The sequence below is a fragment of the Pseudochaenichthys georgianus genome, chromosome 5 (genome assembly GCF_902827115.2).
Source record: "Pseudochaenichthys georgianus chromosome 5, fPseGeo1.2, whole genome shotgun sequence".
NCBI lineage: Eukaryota > Metazoa > Chordata > Actinopteri > Perciformes > Channichthyidae > Pseudochaenichthys > Pseudochaenichthys georgianus.
Genome location: NC_047507.1, coordinates 21,160,124 through 21,181,447, shown reverse-complemented (window position 1 = coordinate 21,181,447; position 21,324 = coordinate 21,160,124). Strand labels below are relative to the sequence as shown.

General features: G+C 39.9%; 1 protein-coding gene across 2 annotated transcripts in view; it reads right to left on the bottom strand.

Annotated features, from left to right (window-relative positions):
• Nucleotides 1–21,324, bottom strand: part of LOC117447118 (sodium-coupled neutral amino acid transporter 3-like) — a 42,249-nt gene that overhangs the window by 8,570 nt on the left and 12,355 nt on the right. Inside the window, exons 2-8 of one of the 2 annotated variants that reach the window (XM_034083741.2) lie at nt 10,395–10,628; nt 9,653–9,685; nt 9,390–9,483; nt 9,165–9,280; nt 4,869–4,942; nt 2,088–2,180; nt 1,879–1,960 (exon numbers count right to left, since the gene is read on the bottom strand). In XM_034083741.2, coding sequence (XP_033939632.1) covers nt 1,879–1,960; nt 2,088–2,180; nt 4,869–4,942; nt 9,165–9,280; nt 9,390–9,483; nt 9,653–9,685; nt 10,395–10,525 — 623 coding nt within the window. In that variant the 5' untranslated portion in view covers nt 10,526–10,628. The remainder of the gene's footprint in view (nt 1–1,878; nt 1,961–2,087; nt 2,181–4,868; nt 4,943–9,164; nt 9,281–9,389; nt 9,484–9,652; nt 9,686–10,394; nt 10,629–21,324) is intronic. The other variant, XM_034083742.2, reaches the window with a different exon arrangement.

The window sequence follows — 21,324 nt, the reverse complement described above, 5'->3', positions numbered from 1 at the left end:
AATGAACATTTTCAACCTTTAAAATAAACATTGGATAACTTGGATATTTGCATCTTACAAAAATGTAAATATTTATATAGTATTATTATCCATAGATGCAGTCGACTAAAACTGAAAATGCTAAATTGCAATTCTTGTTATAAGCGTTATCATTACAGTGTTATTCCGTTCTATTATAAAAGTAGTATTAGTTATAAAGCTATATAACTATATTGCATTGGCTTGTGAGGTGTTATTTATGTCCCCTGTACAGTTTAACAATATAATCACCCATAAAATGTCACTGGGTCTATCTAGTCTGTCATTTCAAATAAACTGTGATCGTTGACCATGACCCACAGCACTGCTTCACAAAGCAAGAGAGAAAACATGGAGGACATGTTGTCACAGTATATCACTTCTACAGTATGGTGAATGGTGACTAAATGTAGCGGGACACATTCATCTCAACATTTATAAGCAAAGCGTGTTGCAGAGCATCCATTTTTCTCAATAAAGGTGGAAACCAGCACAGCAGTAATATATACTAATAGTATAATAATAGTATACCCCTATAATAATAATAATTCCTTACATGTATTATAGCGCTTTTCCAGATGCTCAAAACGCTTTACAAATACACATTACACATATATGCAATGGTCATGTACTGTGGACAATACCCACAGGAGCAAGTTCAGGTGAAGTGACACAACAGCTTTACAGACGCAGCAGCGGCGGGTTTCACCCCTTGATCTGATGATCATTGCACAGCGCACTGCGCCACACCGTCCATCTTCACGCCTCAAAGTCATCGAGGCGCTTTTACAAGTACACATTGGTATCATACATGTACTGTGGACAATACCCACAGGAGCAAATCCGGGTGTCTTGCCCAAGGACACAACGGCCTGACTCAGTGGCGGCAGGAGCGGGTTTCGACCTGGAGTTCCCCAGCACCCCCCTTGATCTGATGATCAGATGCACAGACCACTGCGCCACCCGTCCCTATAACAAACATTTCTCAAACCCAAAGAATATGTGAGGAGAGGATCTAACTGGGGTAAGGGTTAAGGTGTAAGGGGGGGAACATCCCACTCCCAATTATTTGTTTCTGAGGCCACCTGCACCGGCCAGTGATATCCCATGGTTTACATTTTCATCCATGGAGTCTAGCTGTGTTTTGATGTGAGTGTTTCAAGGCGGCCGTGTTGCTCTCCTCCTCCAGGGTCACTATCACAGCTGTTCTCAGGCCAGCTGCTCAGCACATCCAGAGCAGCAGCAAGCCGCCAACTGGCACAGCCTGACACCTCTGCTCTGGGAAGAGCACGGCTGCATGAGGTCCCTCAGAGAAGTGACGAGATATCATACTACTTTCTGACATGAACAGGCACATTTGTTTACCTTTAGGAGGCATGGCAGTTTGTACAAATGTGTACAAGGGGTATTTCAACCTTATTACAAGTGTGTAGAATCACTTTTATTTAAATCAAGGTTCATCATGATTGAAGTGACTCCTTAAATTAAGTGTGTTTTACTGCCACAGAAACACCAGGTGCTCTTATGCTGTACTGTATGTCCAACAAAGTAGCTCTAGGAGTGATTGCTGTAGTATGAACTACACTTGTAATTAACAAGTGACCATGGGAGTTGCTAATCGCCTAGAAATGAAAGCCTATAACAACTTTAATCATGTTCTTTTGAGTGAAGTTAAGTGAAAAATACGAGTATTTGTAAATAAATATATAATCACTAAATTATAACATCTAGATTAAGCTTAATTTAAGTCATGTACTCCTTCCTATAAAACACAGCGTGTGTTCCCTGGACCTGAGGTCACTTGTGTTATTGCATTGTGTGAATTACAACTTTTACGTCATGCATGCAATGGCCACTCACCCTGCAGGTTTATCCACCCTCAGAAAGGCCTGGATGACCAAAGGAAACTCATACTTGACTATGTACAGGTAACTGGACATGGCTGTGGAAAGGAGATAGGAACACATACAGTGTTAATCCAAAACCCCAGAGTTTTATCCCAGAAACCTCTGGGAACATGAAAATGTGAGTATATGTAAGTGTGAGGACAGATGGCAGTGTCACCTCACCTCCAATGTTCTGCAGCGTGATGGCAATACCTGCCGCCATCTTCCCGGGGGTCCCAAAAGCCCTGTAGCCCAGCTGCTCATACGCACGAATACCTGGGCCACAAAAACAAAGTAAGAATATTTTTGAATCTATACTAACTAACAAAGAGACATTAGATCTAAATAAACTCAACTTGTTGTGTCGTAGTTATAGAGTACAATCTTACCATATCTGACATTAGAGGGTATTATATTGGTTTGGTTTATTTGCCCTGATTCTTTCACACACAGTGACGTCATGAGCTACCCACAATGCAACGCGCCATATATATATATATATATATATATATATAAATACGCCATTTTCCTGGAGGTGCTAATATCCTGGAGGTGCTAATATAAACAGCTAGCTAACAGAGCAGAGCAGAGCGCACTAGGTTTTTTTTCTGAATTAACGACCAAAGAAATCGCTGCATGTCTTCGGATTATATCTCTGGATTTGAGGGGTGTGCTCTAGGTCGTTACCAGCGTAAACTAGAGCTGTGTGGGTTGTCCGATTGTCCTTACAGACTGCCTGCAGATGTATGGAAAAACGAACCTTGAAAGTGGCCTTCGTCGATTTTGGCTGCATCTACGTCTATCTTCTGGAAACACCAGGTGAATACCCCACTTGTCACAATAATATTATCATGCCAATGCATATATGTGGTATTTTAGAGTTGACTAGATATTGATTAAGGCAATAGACTATGATATTCTGCTTGCACCTCGCGTGAAATGGCGGATACCGGAAGTACGGTGTCGCACTCGGCCCAATACCCGTATGTGTGTGTGAAAGAATAAAGGATGACTATAGGCGCATGCAATTAGGCGCGTTCACACCGCAGTACTTTTCCCACTTTAGTTCCGATATAGTTCCGAAATGTTGCGTTCACACCAAAAAGAGCCGGAACTAAAATTAGTTCATGAGAACCTTTTCACCCCCTTTTCCGTCCCTGCTAGAGAGCAGGGACTTTCGTGGGAGAAAAAGGTTCCTATGTCTGATTGGCTGGGCGGATTGCAAACCACGCCCCGTAAAACTCCCAAAAAGTTTTGTGAAGCTGCCATTTTATTATCCTCGCATTAGCATTATTAGCATTAGCCCAGCGCAGAAACGCAGAGAGACTAATTTATGGCAACACAAAATAAAACATGGGAGCGGTGGAGATGAGGAGGTGTCCCAGCAGCTTCTACTGAAGCCAGTCCCCAACTCCGGGGACTTCCGGCCGGGGACTTTGGGCGGCAGTATACGCCGTGAAGTGGTTTGCGGCCTGCCAGTAAACCCAAAGCAGAAAAAGAAGAAGTGACGTCAGCGGCTTCATTTGACTAACCCTCCCCCAGGGATTTATTCCGGTGTGAACGCGATCTGTACTTAGTTCATGAGATGAGAACTAAAGAGTTCTCATGAACTAAATTCTCATGAACCTTTGTGGGAAAAGTACTGCGGTATAAAGAACAGTCCTACAGGAGAGAGGTGAGAGATTCCCCTGTGGTGCACTGTGAAAAACCTTTTTGCCAATGTGTGCAAAACCAAGTGGCGATTATTGATTTGACAAAGAATAGGACCTCCGACACTAATGGTGTTTCTGTCTAGCATTGGATGTTTTTTAATTACTCAAGCATAAAGATTTTCTCACACTTTTAAATTGGTATTAGAACGCATACTGCATACTAAAATGTGCACATCCACAGGATAACGCTAACGTTTCTTAGATGTTCTTCAATGTATATCAGTGCACTATTGAAATTGATTAACAGGAAGTTTAATAGTGTTTAGTAACCTAACTGATATCTGACCTGAAGCGACTATCAAGCAATCAGCCATAGGTATGAGAGCAGGAGCAGGAACAGAAGATATCCCATTATCAGAGATAACTCTCATACATCACTTGTTTTCACTGATACCATTCTTTCACACACAGTGACGTCACGAGCTACCCACAATGCAACACGCGCCATATATATAAATACGCCATTTTCATGGAGGTGCAAATATCCTGGAAGTGCAAATATAAACAGCTCGCTAACGTAGCAAGGCAGAGCGCACTAGGTTTGTTTTCTGAATTAACGACCGAAGAAATCGCTGCATGTCTTCAGATTACATCTCTGGACTTGAAGGGTGTGCTTTAGGTCGTTACCAGCTTACACTAGAGCTGTGTGGGTTGTCGGATTGCCTTTACAGACTGCGTCGATTTTGGCTGCATCTACGTCTAATTTCTGGAAACACCAGGTGAATACCCCACTTGTCACAATAATATTATCATGCCATTGCATATATGTGGTATTTTAGAGTTGACTAGATATTGATTAAGGCAATAGACTATGATATTCAGTACAGGAAGCTTAGCAACACCTAGACGGTGTACGGCTAAACCCTTGGCCTGCTTGCACCTCGCGTAAAACGGCGGATACCGGAAGTACGGTGTCGCCCTCGGCCCAATACCCGTATGTGTGTGTGATAGAATCAGGTAAGCAATATTGTGGCATTGAGTTACACACCACTCATTTTTGAGGCAATATGATTGTTTCATTTTCTGCAAAACAAAGGGGCAGGTAGCCACTGACTCAATTTGTTGTCCCTCTTATACCTTCAAATCTACCTATTTTTCGCAGATTTGTTTTCACTGCAGGCTGTGTATATTTTTAACCTTACATAAAAGGTGTTAATGTATCGAAATATATTGGTGACCTTTGAATGCATATGAAATGAAATTCCATATGGTTTTGAATCAGAAGATGCATATTGTCAGGATACAAACATACCTACGATACCAGATAACTTCAGTAGTATATGGATGGAATAAGATGAGAGGACTGCCACCACTGTTAGAAGTACCCTGAAACAGACAAGCAAATACAGACATGAATATTTTTACAATTTTTAGCAGTACAATATCAATAATAAAAGTTCTCATTTTAAACAAAGTTATATGTTACAGTTGAACACTTTACATTTGGCTGTAGGCTATTTATACAGCTGCAACACAGGCATACATTGTCTGGATGCGGTTACATAGATTATTGTGGAAGAACAGAGTCCCTGTGGCTCTGCTTTACCCTGGATTGTAAGGAGGCTGCACAGTCAGCCCCTCTGCCCTCTGACACAGTAAGTAAGTAAGCACGCACGCACGCACGCACACACACACACACACGCACACACACACCAGATGGACAGTTTTAATAGAAAGCGTTTTCTACTGCTGAGACTGACAAAATGAGGAAAATCCTTTATAAAGATTAATCTTCTGCTTTTTGCTCCTTAGCAGTGAAATAACCCACTTCAGTCCCAACAACAGGCATCCTTTCCATATTCAGTAATACAGATGTCTCTTTGAGAAGGAATCGACTTTCTCCCATTCAATCATTAGATTTCTCTGTTTTGTTGATGGATGATTTTCAATGCTTTCCGAATACTCTATTTGGCTTTCATTAAAATCATGCCAGATGAAAGTCAGAGTGACATCGGATAAGAAACCTGGGGACATAAATGCACAAACATTCTAGAAAGGATCTGAGAACTCATTACATGGCCCAACATTTTCCGTAGTTTTCCTGAATGCACACACCAAAAAAAAAGGTATTATTATGGTTTCTGATACTGTCAGTAATATGCCTGTGTGACTGTCTGTTGTGCAACGTTGATTTCATATTTGAACACTTTGGCTCTCTTAATTTTAAAGTGTTTTGCAGAAAAACATGTTTATATAACTCAATGTGAGATATAAAGATATAGTTTTTATTTGAAGGAGATTGAAATGGCATTGAAATGACAGCGCTTTTCAAGACACTGACTAAATATGAGAGAACTACCAATTTAAAAAAAAACTACTACACTCAATAATATGTTTAATTTGCCTGCGAGACAAGACTTGTATTTTTTACTAATATTTAATAAATAAAGGAGATTTTTAAGAAACATGTTGCCTCTAAAACATTTGTCAAAATGCAAAGCATGAGGACGCTTTGTGAATGGGTCGCTGATCTATTGACTGACCCAATCATCCTCGTTCCAACTATTCCCTTTTTCTTCTCCTTTTATTGTTGCTTGTGGCGACATTAACTTTCTCTCTCACACACACTCTCTCCATTACTCTCACTGTTTGGAAAAGCCAGCCATCACGTCTTTCAACTGGTCTTCAACTCTTGGCCAGTTAACAGGTTTTTTCGTCGTTGTTGTTTTTTTTCGGACTAGGTGAAAGTATGCTTGGCTGACTTGCGGTGGAGGATTTGGGAAGTCCAGTTTGGTGGGAGGACCGATCTGCTGACAGTCAGACAGACTGACACACTTGGGTCCCTGTAGCTCTGCTCACAGCTTTCCCCCCCCCCCCGCTGCATTCCTCCCCGGCCGGGCCACTGACCTGCTGAAGCCTCTGCACCAGCCAACAAAAGTCTGTGTGATACATCAGACCATTAGGCAAAGTGAAACAAGGGACATTCTGAAACGATTATCTAGTTTAAGAGCATGAGTCAAATTGTGTTTCTTACTGTAATCCTAAACTTACATAAGAGATGTCCTCACAACTGCCTGAACCCGGCAACCTGAAATAGGATCAGATACAGGATGTACTGATTGACATTTAACCATAAATTGTTCAGCTCACGCCATATATACGCATTGTCCTAAGTGTTTTTGTTTTTTAGCTGTCCTAAGTGTTTTTGTTTTTTAGCTTTTAAGGTTATTTGTACATTTAAATTTGGTGTAAATACTTGTCTTTCGCATTCTTTAATGCTAAATTGTTTCTTAAAACTTGTTTTTTATTATCCTCATTTTTTTGTTGTAATTGTTTATGTTCGCACCACCAGATACCAAAGCAAATGTCTTATTTGTGTAAACGTACCTGGCAATAAACTTGACTGATAATAACCCAACGACTTCACTGTTGATATTCATAGTTATGTAGTTATCAATCAAAAGTCATCTGCAAGTATGCTCAAATGTTGGCAGATGTTTACATACTGTATGTGGAGTGTACTAATGTATCTGGCCTAACCACAGTGTTCAGGTTAAAGTGAATAATGAATTATTATCCTTCAAGGTTCAATGTATAAAAGATGTCTCCAGCAAGGGACCCAGTCAGAGAAGAAACATTAAAATGACCTATTAAACCAAAATAGCAACAAGTAGCATTTATTTTGCATTTGTTAATGTCTCTATGTTTGAGCATACATGGTTTTCTCATTGTGAGGTCTTCTGTCCCCTTAAGGAGCAGAACCAAGGTCCCAATGACACTGTGCTAAGATAAATGATTACAAAAAATGCAGGCGATCACCAGCCTGGAGTCAAATGGAAAAAAAAGAATGCCTGCATTTCTGTGCCAAATATGTCCCTGACCCTGCCTTTATTTTTCAGTAGCTCTTCTATTGTTCGTACAACATTTCTGTCACATACACTTAATTCACATGCAAATAGATATTTTCATAATATATAATAATATAATGGGCTAGAGTTGATTTCAGCTCCTTTCTATAGGTCTCAAATACATTGGTGTTCCTTGACAAAGGGTTCAGCCAGGCAAGACCTCAGACAGCTTGAAAAACCACAGTCACACAACTCAGCTCAAAATAAGAAGCTTTCTTTAACACGAGGAAAAAAATCCTCAAGACATTACTGCCTCGAAAATAACGTTGAATAATATTTGAGCAAGGCTTCAAATGTCTCCCTTATTAATTTGAATCTTGAAAGCTAACATTATGCTATTACCTTTCTGTTGTAGATGTGAAAAATGCATCTTGCCTACCAAGGGGAGAGAGAATCTAGTTTGTACACCATTGCACATCCACTTAAAACAAGCCAAGAGTTAAACAGACATATCAAACATTGCTTCATCTCTCACTGGAGCTCAGCATTGTCATTTCCATCCTGGAATGCTTAGTTAAACAGCACTGCTTGACATTTAAGAAACGTAATGGTGAGGGGCTTACATCAGGGCATGTTCACAGAAAAATACTTAACTCAGCCTGTTTCAACACCAGACACATCTAGCGCCATCTGGAAGAAGTGTCAAAACAGCCCACGGGGGGACAAGATGGGGAAAGTGTTGATTTCTTTCAGCGCTATCTGGTGAGATCACATTCTGGAAACACCACACTGATTACTTTTGAGAAGCATGCAACCAAACTGTTCAACCTTACAGCTGAAAACATCATGAAGGAAGGGGATAACACACATGTAAGACCTTGACATGAGCATGTTAAGCTTCAATAGCCCATCAGTCCAATATCATACAACCACTATGTATAAATTAGATTCCACCCTAGAGCTTCATGTTTGCATGTAAATGCAGAATCCAGCCACCGTAAATCCAACCAGCTGAAATGTTGGGGAGATACTTGAGTAATAGCTAGCAGAATAGATCTACTTTCCCACAAGAAAACTGATGATGTAATCCCTTGCCACACTGTATGACAAGCATGTAATGAAGTGGTGAATCCAGTCAAATTAGCTGAAAGCAAGCTACAAGCTAGTTGACAAGCATTAATGGCTATAGATATTTTAAAAATATGTATTGTCAATAAATACTGTAAAATAACAAAACAACTGTGAGCACTCACTTACAGCTCATAGGTCAGAAGACGTCCAGTGAATTTAAAAAAGGTAGAAAAGCATCTGCGTGAAAACATTAATATTCAACCTGAAAGCTGCAGTCGCCTCTGACGTCAATATCCTGACACACAATTCTCCAGAGGCTTATATATGTTAAGCCACATGCAGTATACACCCACTGGTTCATGGCAGAGAATCAACCACGCAGAAACAATGTGGTAATCTTCTTCACCCCTAATTAAAGTCATTTATGGAACAAGTAAATGGTTGCCAAAACACTATTAATCGGGGCCTTTATTTATCAAACAAATGTGCCCTGTGTCATATGCTTCAGCGACTGCTGCTCGGTTCAGAGAAGAGAATAACAAGTCGGTGCTATTTATGTGTGACGCAGATCTCCACTGGAAAGTGGGAAGAAAATGAGTCGGACAACATCTGTTAACCGTACGTCATTCTTCCAATCTCTAATCATAGAGTTACAAATGTAGTGTATCAAAAGCAGTTGAATATCTTACAGAAACAGGACGACCCCGGTGTTGGCCATGGCGTACGCCAGTCCCAGGATTCCACTTCCCATGATCGCATTGCCCAGGTTGAAGACGGACATCCCAAACGAGGTTTTCCCCTCAAACTATAACCCATGCAAGACAGATGGTAAGATCAAACATGCTAGATAATCTGATAGTAAATATATATAATGATACCATTGAGAACTGTTGATTGGAAGTGTTTGAACTTACATCTGTAAAGTGAGTGGTCTTCTTGTCGTCCACGCCTGATAAAAACTCCTGGTCCTCTGGGACGTTGGCCTCTGCATTCTCAGTTCTGTGGGGACTAAAGGAAAGAAATACTGTCAAAGAAAACACTCAAGATTCATCAGAAATGATACATGTTCTTTTTGTACCATGCTCTGGTTACATTACGTAGTTGCTTCTCTGCAAATTTCTATCACTAAATTCAGATAGCACACTGAATTCTTTGTTTCTTATCATACCATACATACCTAGCATTCTGTGTACTATTGGGTACAGTTTCCCTACAAGCAGTGTAGAGAGAGGCCATCCATCACCCAACGAGAGCACAAAGTGGAAACACAACACCCTCAGTTACAACATAATCAGTCAAAAAATGCGGCAGAACGGACCATTCATGGATCATCATCTGAGGGGGACATTTTAATTAAACTATTTATACAAAATGAGAGGGTATTAAAAAAATATTGCAAGACAAACAGTCATATAATACTGAGGCATTTAGCTCACTCCATTTTCCAGCACAAATGACAGTCCAATGAAGGAGCAAGTAGGAGGTAAATTACACCAGCGAATGTGCAATTTTGTATCTCCCCCATAACGTAATGTGAGCATTGAGGCCTTTCATTTGAGTAATACGTGTTCTAATGCCTCTGGCCAATTCATACAAATATTGCATGTCATTTCTTTCTCTCCAGGCGAGGGCAGGTCCTTCTTGTGCTGAAGTCACCCTGATGATGAGTCAATGAACAGGCACAGACAAATTACACCCGACACTTAATTATCTTGATGTTCTGCTATGAGAGAAGACATTTGAGACCTTCAGTAAGTGGCATGTTAAGCTGACGATTAAAAGCATCCTGTGACTTCAATCGCCTGCCGTAAATAGTGTTGACAGTAGAAAATCCTAGTTATTTATCTGTCAGCTGTGTTCAACTAAAAAGGTATTCCCAATATAACAAAGACATCTGTGTTAAGGAGGATTGCACTCACTTCCCTCCGCCCTCTGCAGGTGGTGTTTTGGCTGAGATCTCCTCCCCTGGATCATGGCCTTTCCCATTAGGAATTGTGTTCACCTCAGCCGGAGCAGTTTCCGCAGTATCGGCTGGTTTATCTTCACTCATATTTGCTCTGGTGCTTTATTTAGTATGCAACAACACGTCTGTTCAAACTTGTGAATGTTTGAAAAGTGCTTTGAGACTGAAGTGTCTATTTTCTTCCTGGGATCTGTAGGGGGGAAAAGATAGGGGCAATTAGCAACACAACCTGAAGATTCAAAATCACTGGATAACAATAATATACACTATACACTTAAATGTTCTATGAAGTGGTGAAGGCATATTGAATATATATTTTAAATTGATAACTTGTTAACAGACCATATCAGAACATTACAGGCCCTGTCAACCCACACAGGTGTTTATACTTATCATAATCGAAATTACGGCTCTAACACTTATTTGGGAAATTATTAATTTTTTATAAACAGAAGGATAAAAAAGATCCTTTATACATTGTTGTAATTGGACAGCAACAATATGTAACTGTTGCTTGATATTTGAGATAATGTGTTCTTTTCATGAACTATAATAGGAAGTCCAACTCAATTGAGAGTTGACATGGAGTGTATTGGCACTATCAATGCTTTCATTCCTAGTTTCCAGCAATAAGAGACACGTGGGAAGATAAAGGAGGCCACCCTGAGGGCATGTGAGTGAGTCTTCATCTTCCATAAGGGCCAACAGTGACAGGAATGAACTCCAAATCACTATTAGAGGATGACAAAGGTGATGTCAAGATGGAGCAATATCACAACATTTCATTCAGTCTTATTTAAATAAGCAACAGAATTTAATATTGTAGTTGTAGCTTAATGGGACTGGTGACGAATGAAGACTCTGATCAAATGTTCCCATTAAGAACACGCCACAACACATTGGAGATTTAGATTAAGATTCTAAAACTTCTAAAGATTCTGAAAATTGAAATGGATAAAAAAAAACAAGCTCAGAATTATAGTAAGGCTTAGAAACATTTTCACTTGTAACTTAAAGCAAAAACACATCCCTTTAACAGTGAGTTGACAATAAAGTGATGTTTTGGCAAATCCTGTGAATAATTGACACATCAACTGACATGCTCAGAGGAAACGGAGCTTTCAGTTAACTGTGACACACTGGGCTTTGCATCAGGCCTCTTTTTCCTGGATATCCCGTCGTGGTGTCTTAGGTGACCAGCTGGCTTGTGGGGCCCAGAAAGGCCCTCGTGACATGTATCTCCTGGATGCAGTTGACTAAAGGCCCCTATCTGGCCGGCCCTGAAAGATCTCCTTTGCTCTGCTGCATAGTGGAGGCGTTAATGGAGAGCACGTCAGGGGCCATAGAAGAGGAATACAAACGGTTGAATCCCCAGTATTAGATAAAAGGAGAGGAACCAGCTCGGACCAGCTACGAACCAGTTCTAGCCGTCTTTGTGCCACCATTTTTCTGCTTGTCACTTTTCTCTTGGTTTCCTCTTTTATTGAGCAGCGTTCAGCATAACAACAATGCTCAGGGCTGTCTGTACTACCATTCCTGGCAACCACTCAGCTGTCCTTTTCCCCTCAGGCCTCTTCCGCTTCACAGCTTGGCCTTTTAAATGTAGCTTTGTACAATATTATTTTAACAGATCAAACGCAGTACGAGGTGAATAAACCCTTCGTCTAGAAGTCTTCTGAACCTGTCTTACCAACCACGTTGCTGTGAGCTGCCCTGCACAGCCAGGACTCTCGGTGTCTCTGGCTAAAGCCGGGCAACGTGGTTGGGCAGCAAAGCACAGTGCACAATGGTACATGTTGTGCGGTTTCCTGGGAACGGGTTGGAGAACAGTGGAACTATTGTGCCAGGCATCATTATACTGCTGGGGCCCCCTTGGCCGTAGTTCGCCAGACCACTCGAGGGGCTGAAAAGGTATTTCACTGCGTTCTGGTTGAAAAGACGCCACCTTGGATTCAGCAAATGCCAGTATCCTGTATGCATGCACAGTTGTAGAAGAGTTGCTGACGGTAGCGATGGCAGAGGCAGGGCCCCTCTAGTGGGACAAATCACTGCACAGAACCACACTGCCACTCAGAAATTCTACAAATCACAAGGAGGTTGGGGGGAGCCATTCAAGGCCAATACATGATGGGTTGTCCGGCTACAAGGGTGCCTCTTCAATGGCCTCAAGCAGTGAAGCTTAATACAGAAGACCTGATGGCAGAGTTGTGGCTCTCGACGATCAATATGTTCAATGACAAAAGCAGTACATGACATCCTTGGAAGAAGCTGAGTGAAATCACGCTAAATAAGGCAGAGCTTTTATTTTTAGGAAGTTGGTCTCCAGTCCTCTCCAAGTTTAAAGCAAAGGAGGGTGAAAAGGAGGTAGCTGAATTGCTGTGGGGAAAAAAGTGTCCTTTACACGTAGGACAAGGTTTCTGACAAAAGAAATACTAATTCTGATATCATGTATTATGTGCAAAATAAATATACATTTGTAGACAGAAATTACAGATGCAGTTTGGGATAAGATTGCAATTAGATAAATCCTTAAATGAAAAATATTTAATCTAGACTTACATGTTTTTGCATTGCATAGTCACACTTGAATATAAATAATACATACAAAGCTGTGGTGTATAACATAAGGATTTATTTTGTGACAAGCCACCACTAAATATTAAAAAAAAAAAATTGAGAGAAATTAGTACCAGCACAAAGACAATTGAGTTGAGCCCCACATGCTAGAACACCAGTTACCATAGCACCATTGTGGTATGAAACAGAGAAGGGTTGTATGTCCACGAGGAAATGCTCACTGTAAGGCTCTGTAGTCTGCAGACTCTATGTCATCCAAGAACACATGCAGTTTAACCCCAAGCATGTCTTATCCAAAAGAAAAACAGACGCACAAGACATCTTAAGAGCTCCACATAAATAATGCTGGTTTATTTGATGTGCCCATTTTCCTAATTGCACCATGACACATTGCAGAACATAGAGACGCTGACAGGGTGATAATCTATCTTCTTAATTATCAGTTTGATTGTCACCGAAGCGCCCTCAAATAAACCACACGTCTTTCCAAATGCAAATGTATAACATCTAAAACTAAATTAGTTGTATAGGAGAAATAAGAATACGAATCAACAACAGAAGGACCGGAAGGAATAAAGATTATCATTAGAAATTCAATGCTCCCTCAATGATCCAAACCTCCGAATCCTTTGCTAGAGTTAATGCCACATTGTAATGCTTTTGGTGGGAGTAAGTGAGTCTTTTCACAGCAACAGCAGAGGCTATGTTTATTCAAGCCCTCATCCAAAACATCACTTCAGTGTGCCAACACACAGCGAGTGGCTCCGACGTAAGCAGCTCTGCTCAGAGACGTCATCGCACAGGGAGGCAAACGGAGCCAGGCGCTTCCACTCATTGTTATTCCTTCACTGATACCTGGACCAAATGACACACTGCAGGCTGATTCATCCTCACTACTTGCTTTTCATTTGTGTAGTTGTAATTCTAGGACTGATTACATGTGTGCGTGTACATTTTATGCAACGAGTAATCTCACAGTGTAATACTGTCACTACTTGATTCCCATAGTCATCTGGCCAAAAAGCTTTCTTAATTGAGTGTCCAATGTGTTTCTCGGAGACTCTTAATCTGCTCAAGTGCATATGGACAATCATGGACTGCTTTTTCCAATTTGTTCTCACAGCCAGGTCTATACATATGCTAATAGCAGAGCTGAACTGTTTTAAATGACTTTTGAAATAAATCAAAACTCTCTCATTGCAGCAATGAAATTAAAATTAAAAATAAAACTCATTTTCAGCAGGATTCTTCATGGTTCTATCATCTAAAGATAATTCCTCACCCTCCATTTCTGTCCATGAACAGGAAGAGATTTACAGTAGATTAAAAGATTACACATGGGAACAATTTCACTGATGAGCAGCTAATAGATCTATCGGGGAACATGTTATGGGAAAACAGTGAGTTTAAACTTGGAACCTCTGACAGCAGGATATTAGAGTTGATCAGATTAGGGTCCCTCTCTCTCTCTCAAGCAGGAAATCAGGATCAAACTGATCAGGTTACTCTATATATACTCCTGCATCTGTATAAACATAGCTCTAAAGGAGTGAATACCCTCACTGTAGCCCCTATGTCATGTCACACTTAAAGCTGTGTTGAACTGCATGTTCCACTGAGCACTGCAGCTGCCTGAAATAAACAGGAAACACATCCAACAACCATCTGCCTGTATTCTGGTTCTTCACACGAGAGTGAACATAAATACAAATGAAGCCAAACACACTTACAAAGACATATGCAGTGTAATTACAGAACAAGGGTATGCTGTTGTTGGATGGATGAAACACATGAAACAGCTACAGAACAGTGTAGAGTCACACATCTCTGTATTGTTTACCATATCTGAGATATCCTGCTTACCTACGACACTAAGGACATGCAACCTTTTATTTTACATGGTGCTAAAATCGGTTCAATTAGTGATTTGGGTGAAATGTAGGTAAATTGACTGCAGTGCAATGTTTTGCTCGCACCCAAACCAAACAGCTGAGCATTTGTGTCTAAAGCTCTGAGTTGCATCTTGGACAATCCTCTTTTCCAACGCAATGCAGATTCAGGTTTATGGGAAGCTTAGTATTTGTGATACCAAAAAATTAAAAGTGAATGTAGATTTGACATTTTCAAAACTGATGCCCACAATATATATATATATACATTTGTATCTGGCTAAACTTTAAAGGAGTTATTTTGTGTTGAGGAACTTTTAAGATAGTATTTAAGGCTATGCAGAACCACACCAGTGTTTTCAATCATTCTTGCTAAGTAGGGCTCTGCTCATCTGGCCAGAGCTATGATGGTATTTAGGTGAGAAATGTAAATGTCATAACATTCATCTGCTACTTAGTAATATCTATCTATTATCTAATATATCATTCCAATAACTTGTATATAGACTCCTATTGCGCTATTCCACTTTTTTTTTCTCACTTTATTTTAGAACTATTTTTCTTTTTGTATTATTTTAATATAATATACTTTAAAGGTGGGGTAGGTAAGTTTCAGAAACCGGCTCGAGATACACTTTTTGTTATATTCCATGGAATGCTCTTAACATCCCGATAGCAATGAATATCTTAAGTGCTTTGACAAAAAATCCATAAAAAAATTACCTACCTGCCTGTCAGCCTTCCATCGGGCCACAAACTGATCTCGTGCCCTCATTGGTCATGTGCGCGTTCGTGTGTGTTGGAGGAGGGGCTCTGTAAGGAAGTGGCAGATTTTCTCCGGTTGTGTATCTTCAAATTCTAGCGATCTCGAGCCGGTTTCTCAAATTTACCTACCCCACCTTTAATATTGCTTTAATATTGTCTGCTTATCTGTATTATTGTGTTGCATTGTTGGAGAAGCCTGTGACCTAAGATTTTCAACGACATAATTACTCTGTAGCTATGTTAGTTTGACAATAAAGAACCTTGAACCTTGAAAATAATGATACAAGCGGGAGCTCCCTGCTAACCTATAGGGATTTTAGGCATGCTTTTGTTGCTCGTCCTTTTCCCTGAAAAATGCCTCTCACAAAATCTATAAAAAAAAAGTCTACAAAGAATGTCTGAGAGTTTTACTTGACCTCCAGTAAGTAAATGAAAAAAAAATCATTAGATTCACCACAAATTGAGAAGGATTATATTGAAACTGCATGTTCCGAGTCTTTCATTAAACAGAACAAAGGCAGTGCCTTATGGCGTGTGTTCCCTCTGTTGATCGGCCATCTCTCTCCCTGCTACAGACCACTGTGATAAACCAACAGGGAGAATAGGAGATTAACGTCTGACTAAGAGATTTGTCCGTTTCTGGGATGCTCCTCATCATCAGGACTCTGTATACAGTGAGAAACACACGCCAGAGACTGTGAAAGGATGCAGGAAGTGGTCTCTGCTTGGCAGTGCATTTAAATATTCACTATCATGTGGAAGGTATTATCCCACAGTAAGTCAAGTGTTTCAGACAGAGCCTAATCGGGATTATTCTAAATTTTCAAAGCAGAGAGAATCATTTCTTGGCAATCATTTCCCCCTCAAATCTCCTTTTATGATTTAGTAACCCAGAATGACTTCATAAGGGATGGATGCTGACGTGTGTAAGTACTGTAAAGACCGGCATGGCATACATCAAAAAGTATATATGCACATAAAAACAAGGCTGTCATATTAATTAAAAACATCCAACATTTGCACAATTAAGATCTTTGTTGCAAAGGTTGGATTATTTACCTTTTCGGGGGGCAGTTCTATGTTCTTTAAAGGTGGGGTAGGTAAGTTTCAGAAACCGGCTCGAGATACACTTTTTGTTATATTCCATGGAATGCTCTTAACATCCCGATAGCAATGAATATCTTAAGTGCTTTGACAAAAAATCCATAAAAAAAATTCATCTGTAGAAGCCGTAATACTGTAAAAAGCACAACCAATCCATTTAGCCGGCCCGGCTAAACGGATTGGTTGGCCTACCTGCCTGTCAGCCTTCCATCGGGGCACAAACTTATCTCGTGCCCTCATTGGTCATGTGCGCGTTCGTGTGTGTTGGAGGAGGGGCTCTGTAAGGAAGTGGCAGATTTTCTCCGGTTGTGTATTTTCAAATTCTAGCGATCTCGAACCGGTTTCTCAAACTTACCTACCCCACCTTTAAGTTTGTTGGTGATATTTGTTCCACAAATGGCTGCGCACTTTTTTTTACCAAACATTTATTGGATTTTCTGTACTCCACATCCAATTCCTTATTTAAATTTAATATAGCTTTTAGTGTGTATGCAGAAAAAACATGTAAATCAGTTTTAACATCACAATCCGAGTGCCACTTCTTAACTAGTGTACATTGTTTTCACTTCTGTCTATCACCCTACGATCATCTTAGCTGTAGATATATTTCCTATTTTGTCTCTCTCTGCTGTCATTCCAGCCACTTGACCCTCCATCACCCCACCAGTGTCAACCGATCTGATTGGCTGCTATTTACAGAGCTCTATCACTCACTATCCAATAGCAGCCTGTCCTCCTACAAAAAACGACCATATAGGTTGATTGTTCAGCAGCTAAATACGACCCAGAGTCACGTTTTAAAGTGTAGCAACTCTAGTGGTCGTGTAAGAAACAACACGATTGTCGTTTGCAATCCTGTCGATTGCAAACACTCCGGAGGGTCGTTTATTCACAAATAACCCTCTCTGGAAAATCCTAAATTGTGGAATAGTTTGGCCATTAAAATGCTTTTTTATTAGATTTCTAGCGAGAAGTGTATATTGTACTTTTATAATCTACGTCCAGTGGCTGTGTAGGATCTACAGTTTGATAGATATACGAAGATGATTTGAGGTCTCGCCAGGAGAACGTGTACTGTATATGGGGCAACTTCCATGTAAAGTTAGCGTGGGTGAAAACAGTATTTCCGGTCTCGAAGTTTTCATAATAAAACCGGAAGTATTCCCCACACTGTCAAATGATTACACAGTGATATCTCCATTACTCATCCACTAAAAAACATCAGTTTATCCTTGTTAATTACACAATATTGATTGGTTTAAATTGTGTACAATGCTTTTGTGTTTTTAACCTTCGATTCGGAGAAACAAATTGTTTTTTCGGAGTTTAGACACTACAGAGTTTCCGAAGACACTACACTACCCAGAATCCCCAGCTATCGTTTGGGACTACAACATCCGCCTTGCTTTACAAACCCCGTGATTAGCCCTCAAGCTCTGTGATTGGATATTGCAGTGGCAGTGCGACAAGGTTACGCTGTCAAACAGCTCTTTGAAATGGAATGGAACCACGCCAGACTATCCAAAACTGGACTTGGACGGGTCCAGCCCGGCCCTCCCCCCCAGAATTACACTTGCTGGCTATTGTGTGTTTCACAACATGTTCTATGTCACGTCTCTACTGGGAAATGTAGTTTTAAAAGACGTTTTCGTATTTCCCACAATTAGAAGTTGCCCGTATTAAACTGTATACATCCCTGGAGGTTTAGGGGATACGAAACACATTGGTGTTATCAAATTTAAAACATATAATTAATACATGGGTGAAAATTGCTTGTGTCCATAATGGGAAGCATTAATACCACATGACAGCTGGTCTTATGTCTGTGACCCCTCCTGTTGTTAATTGATAGCCATCGATCATCTTAAGATAAGATACTTTATTGATCCCAAGTTGGGAAATGTTTTTGTTACAGCAGCATGTACTACTTTGTTCTACTCCACTACAATTCAGAGGTTAACCTGGTATTTTTACTCTACTACATTTATTTTTGTTACTTTGCAGATTCTGATTAATTATGTGAAATATAAACAACCCTTAAGTCAGACTTTAGTTACACCTGAGTAAAATTCAGCCTTATCAGTTTGTCTGTTTTGCACATCCTCCTGTTAATATCTTTGGACGTCCTGCACTAAACTGTTTTATTGTAGAGATCACTACAGTATCTTCTTGATATTTTCCATTCTATATTTCTATCATTGACCCCTATTTTGTATGTAGGCTACTCTTAATATTTAAATGTTTTCATCAAATATAACTTATTCAACAACTAAATTCAATAACGTGCTTTAACCACTAGGAGGTGCGGTTTAGACCAGTGGTCTAGTTAATAAAACATAATAATATCGTACATAATATGACTATTCACTTTATTGTGAAATTAAAACAGAACGGTAAAGGGAAATACAGTTTCAGTCTCTCGATGTGAAGCTTATGCATTGTACCATAAACCTGTATAGACCTGTAACAGTCAACTGCATGAGGAGTTGGAAAGGTAGTTCAGAAAATCAGTAATATCTTTAAAAACTACAAAAAAGTCCCTTTCTATCAGCTGTGCACCGTTATGGTGTAAATACAGACTATCTACTAATTGGATCAAATATAAAAGTCAGCCGAATTAGTGTTGATACTGCAAGGAGACGTATTGTGTGAAAAGAAATGGAAGATGTTGTTTAATTGTTGATATATTTATGGTCCACGTCACGTATTCAGTTTTGGCAGCATCTCTTCCAGTTTGTCAAAAGGTCTTCAGATCAGGGCTCTATAAATACATATCTAGGGCAGATCTGTAATATTTAATGCAGCCGAACCGTGTATTGCAATGCCGTTATGTGATGACTTCCAAAGAGAAAAGCAAGAACACTCGGAATAAAGTATTATTATTATTTTTTTTAATGTTTTCCGATTTCATATCACATAAACACCATATCCCGACGTGCATTGCGGCGTGATTTTAGCCTATCAAAACCTCTGAAAAAAGAAATGTGTCTCTCAGAATCGAAAGAGAAAAACCTATGGGAAAAACACAAAAGCATTGTACACAATTTAAACCAATTAATGTCGTATAATTAACTAGGATAAACTGATGTTTTTTAGTGGATGTGTAGTGCAGATATCACTGTTAAATCATTTGATCATTGGTTTTATTATGAAAATGTCGAGACCGGAAATACTGTTTTCAACCCGTAACTTTACATGGAAGCTTGCCGCATATACACGTTCTCCTGACGAAACCTCAAATCATCTTCGTAATATCTATCAAACTATAGATCCTACATATCGACTGGACGTGGATTCTAAAAGTACAATATATACTTCTCGCTAGAAATCTAATCATAAAGCGTTTTAATGGCAAAACTATCCTACAATTTAGGATTTTACAGAGAGGGTTATTTGTGAATAAACAACCCTCTGTAACATTTGCATCAACGGGAGCACTCGAGGCCGACAATTTTAAAACGTAATTATAGGTCGTATTAAGCGCTTGAACAAACGACATATTTGGTCGTAATAAGGGCTTAAACAATCGACCCATTTGGTCGTATGAGTTGGAGGACTTGTTGTCCAATAGTCAGGGGGGTCAACACATTCTTAATTATTCCAGTTAGAGGTCTGTTAACTCAAATGGTGCAATTTGAGCAAGTGGAAATCTGGTGTCATGACCCTCAATTTCTCCACCTTCCAAATAAGGTGATAAATAACAGTGATAAAAAGAGAAAGCTTTTTTTTTTTAAAGTAATTTGACAGGGAACATAAACAGCTGGAGTTCAGCACAGCAACATATGGTTTGTGTTCTGTTCTCAGTTTTAAACCCTGAAAATACAATATTTTATCAATTTGCCAGACTAATGCAAGGCATAGCTACACCCTGTTGTTATCCTTGTCCGTTGTATGAACTTGCAACAAATGACACACAAGGACACAGAACATTCTCATGGCCAAGGAGAGAAAGAAGCAAATTCCCTTCCAAGAAATATAGTTTCTGTTTTGCTCACTCACTCACTCACTCACTCACTCAAAGAGGCCAACGGTGTACTGTATTGTCTGCAGGTCTGACTGGCAGGCTGTAGTTGGAAGATGACAGGTGTTTGCGATACTACGTGGGTCTGGACCCCGAACAAGATGAGGGATTAGATGGAAAGTGAGGCGTGAGGCAGTAAGGATCATCTTTAGAACTCAGTGTGAATCTAGACCGGGTGACGACAATACCTATTGACGCAGCAACCACTGTAAGTTATATTCTTGTTTAATTAGACTTCTCTGTTTCTCTGTATAATTGTTCTGTAGTTATTGTAGCTAAAACGGCGCTTTTGAGAGATTTTAAATCTCAAATCTGCTCAACTGAACCTGTTACACAGGTCTCAGTGGGCACTCAAGCCTGCATTACAATATAGGCAGGGCCACTCTGCTGATTTCTTGAAGTACAACAGCGTGAATTAGTCATCTTCCAGCTAAAAAGCATTCAAATACCGCATTTAAAATCTGAAGAACTCAGTGTGCATCTAGACCGGGTGACGACAATACCTATTGACGCAGCAACCACTGTAAGTT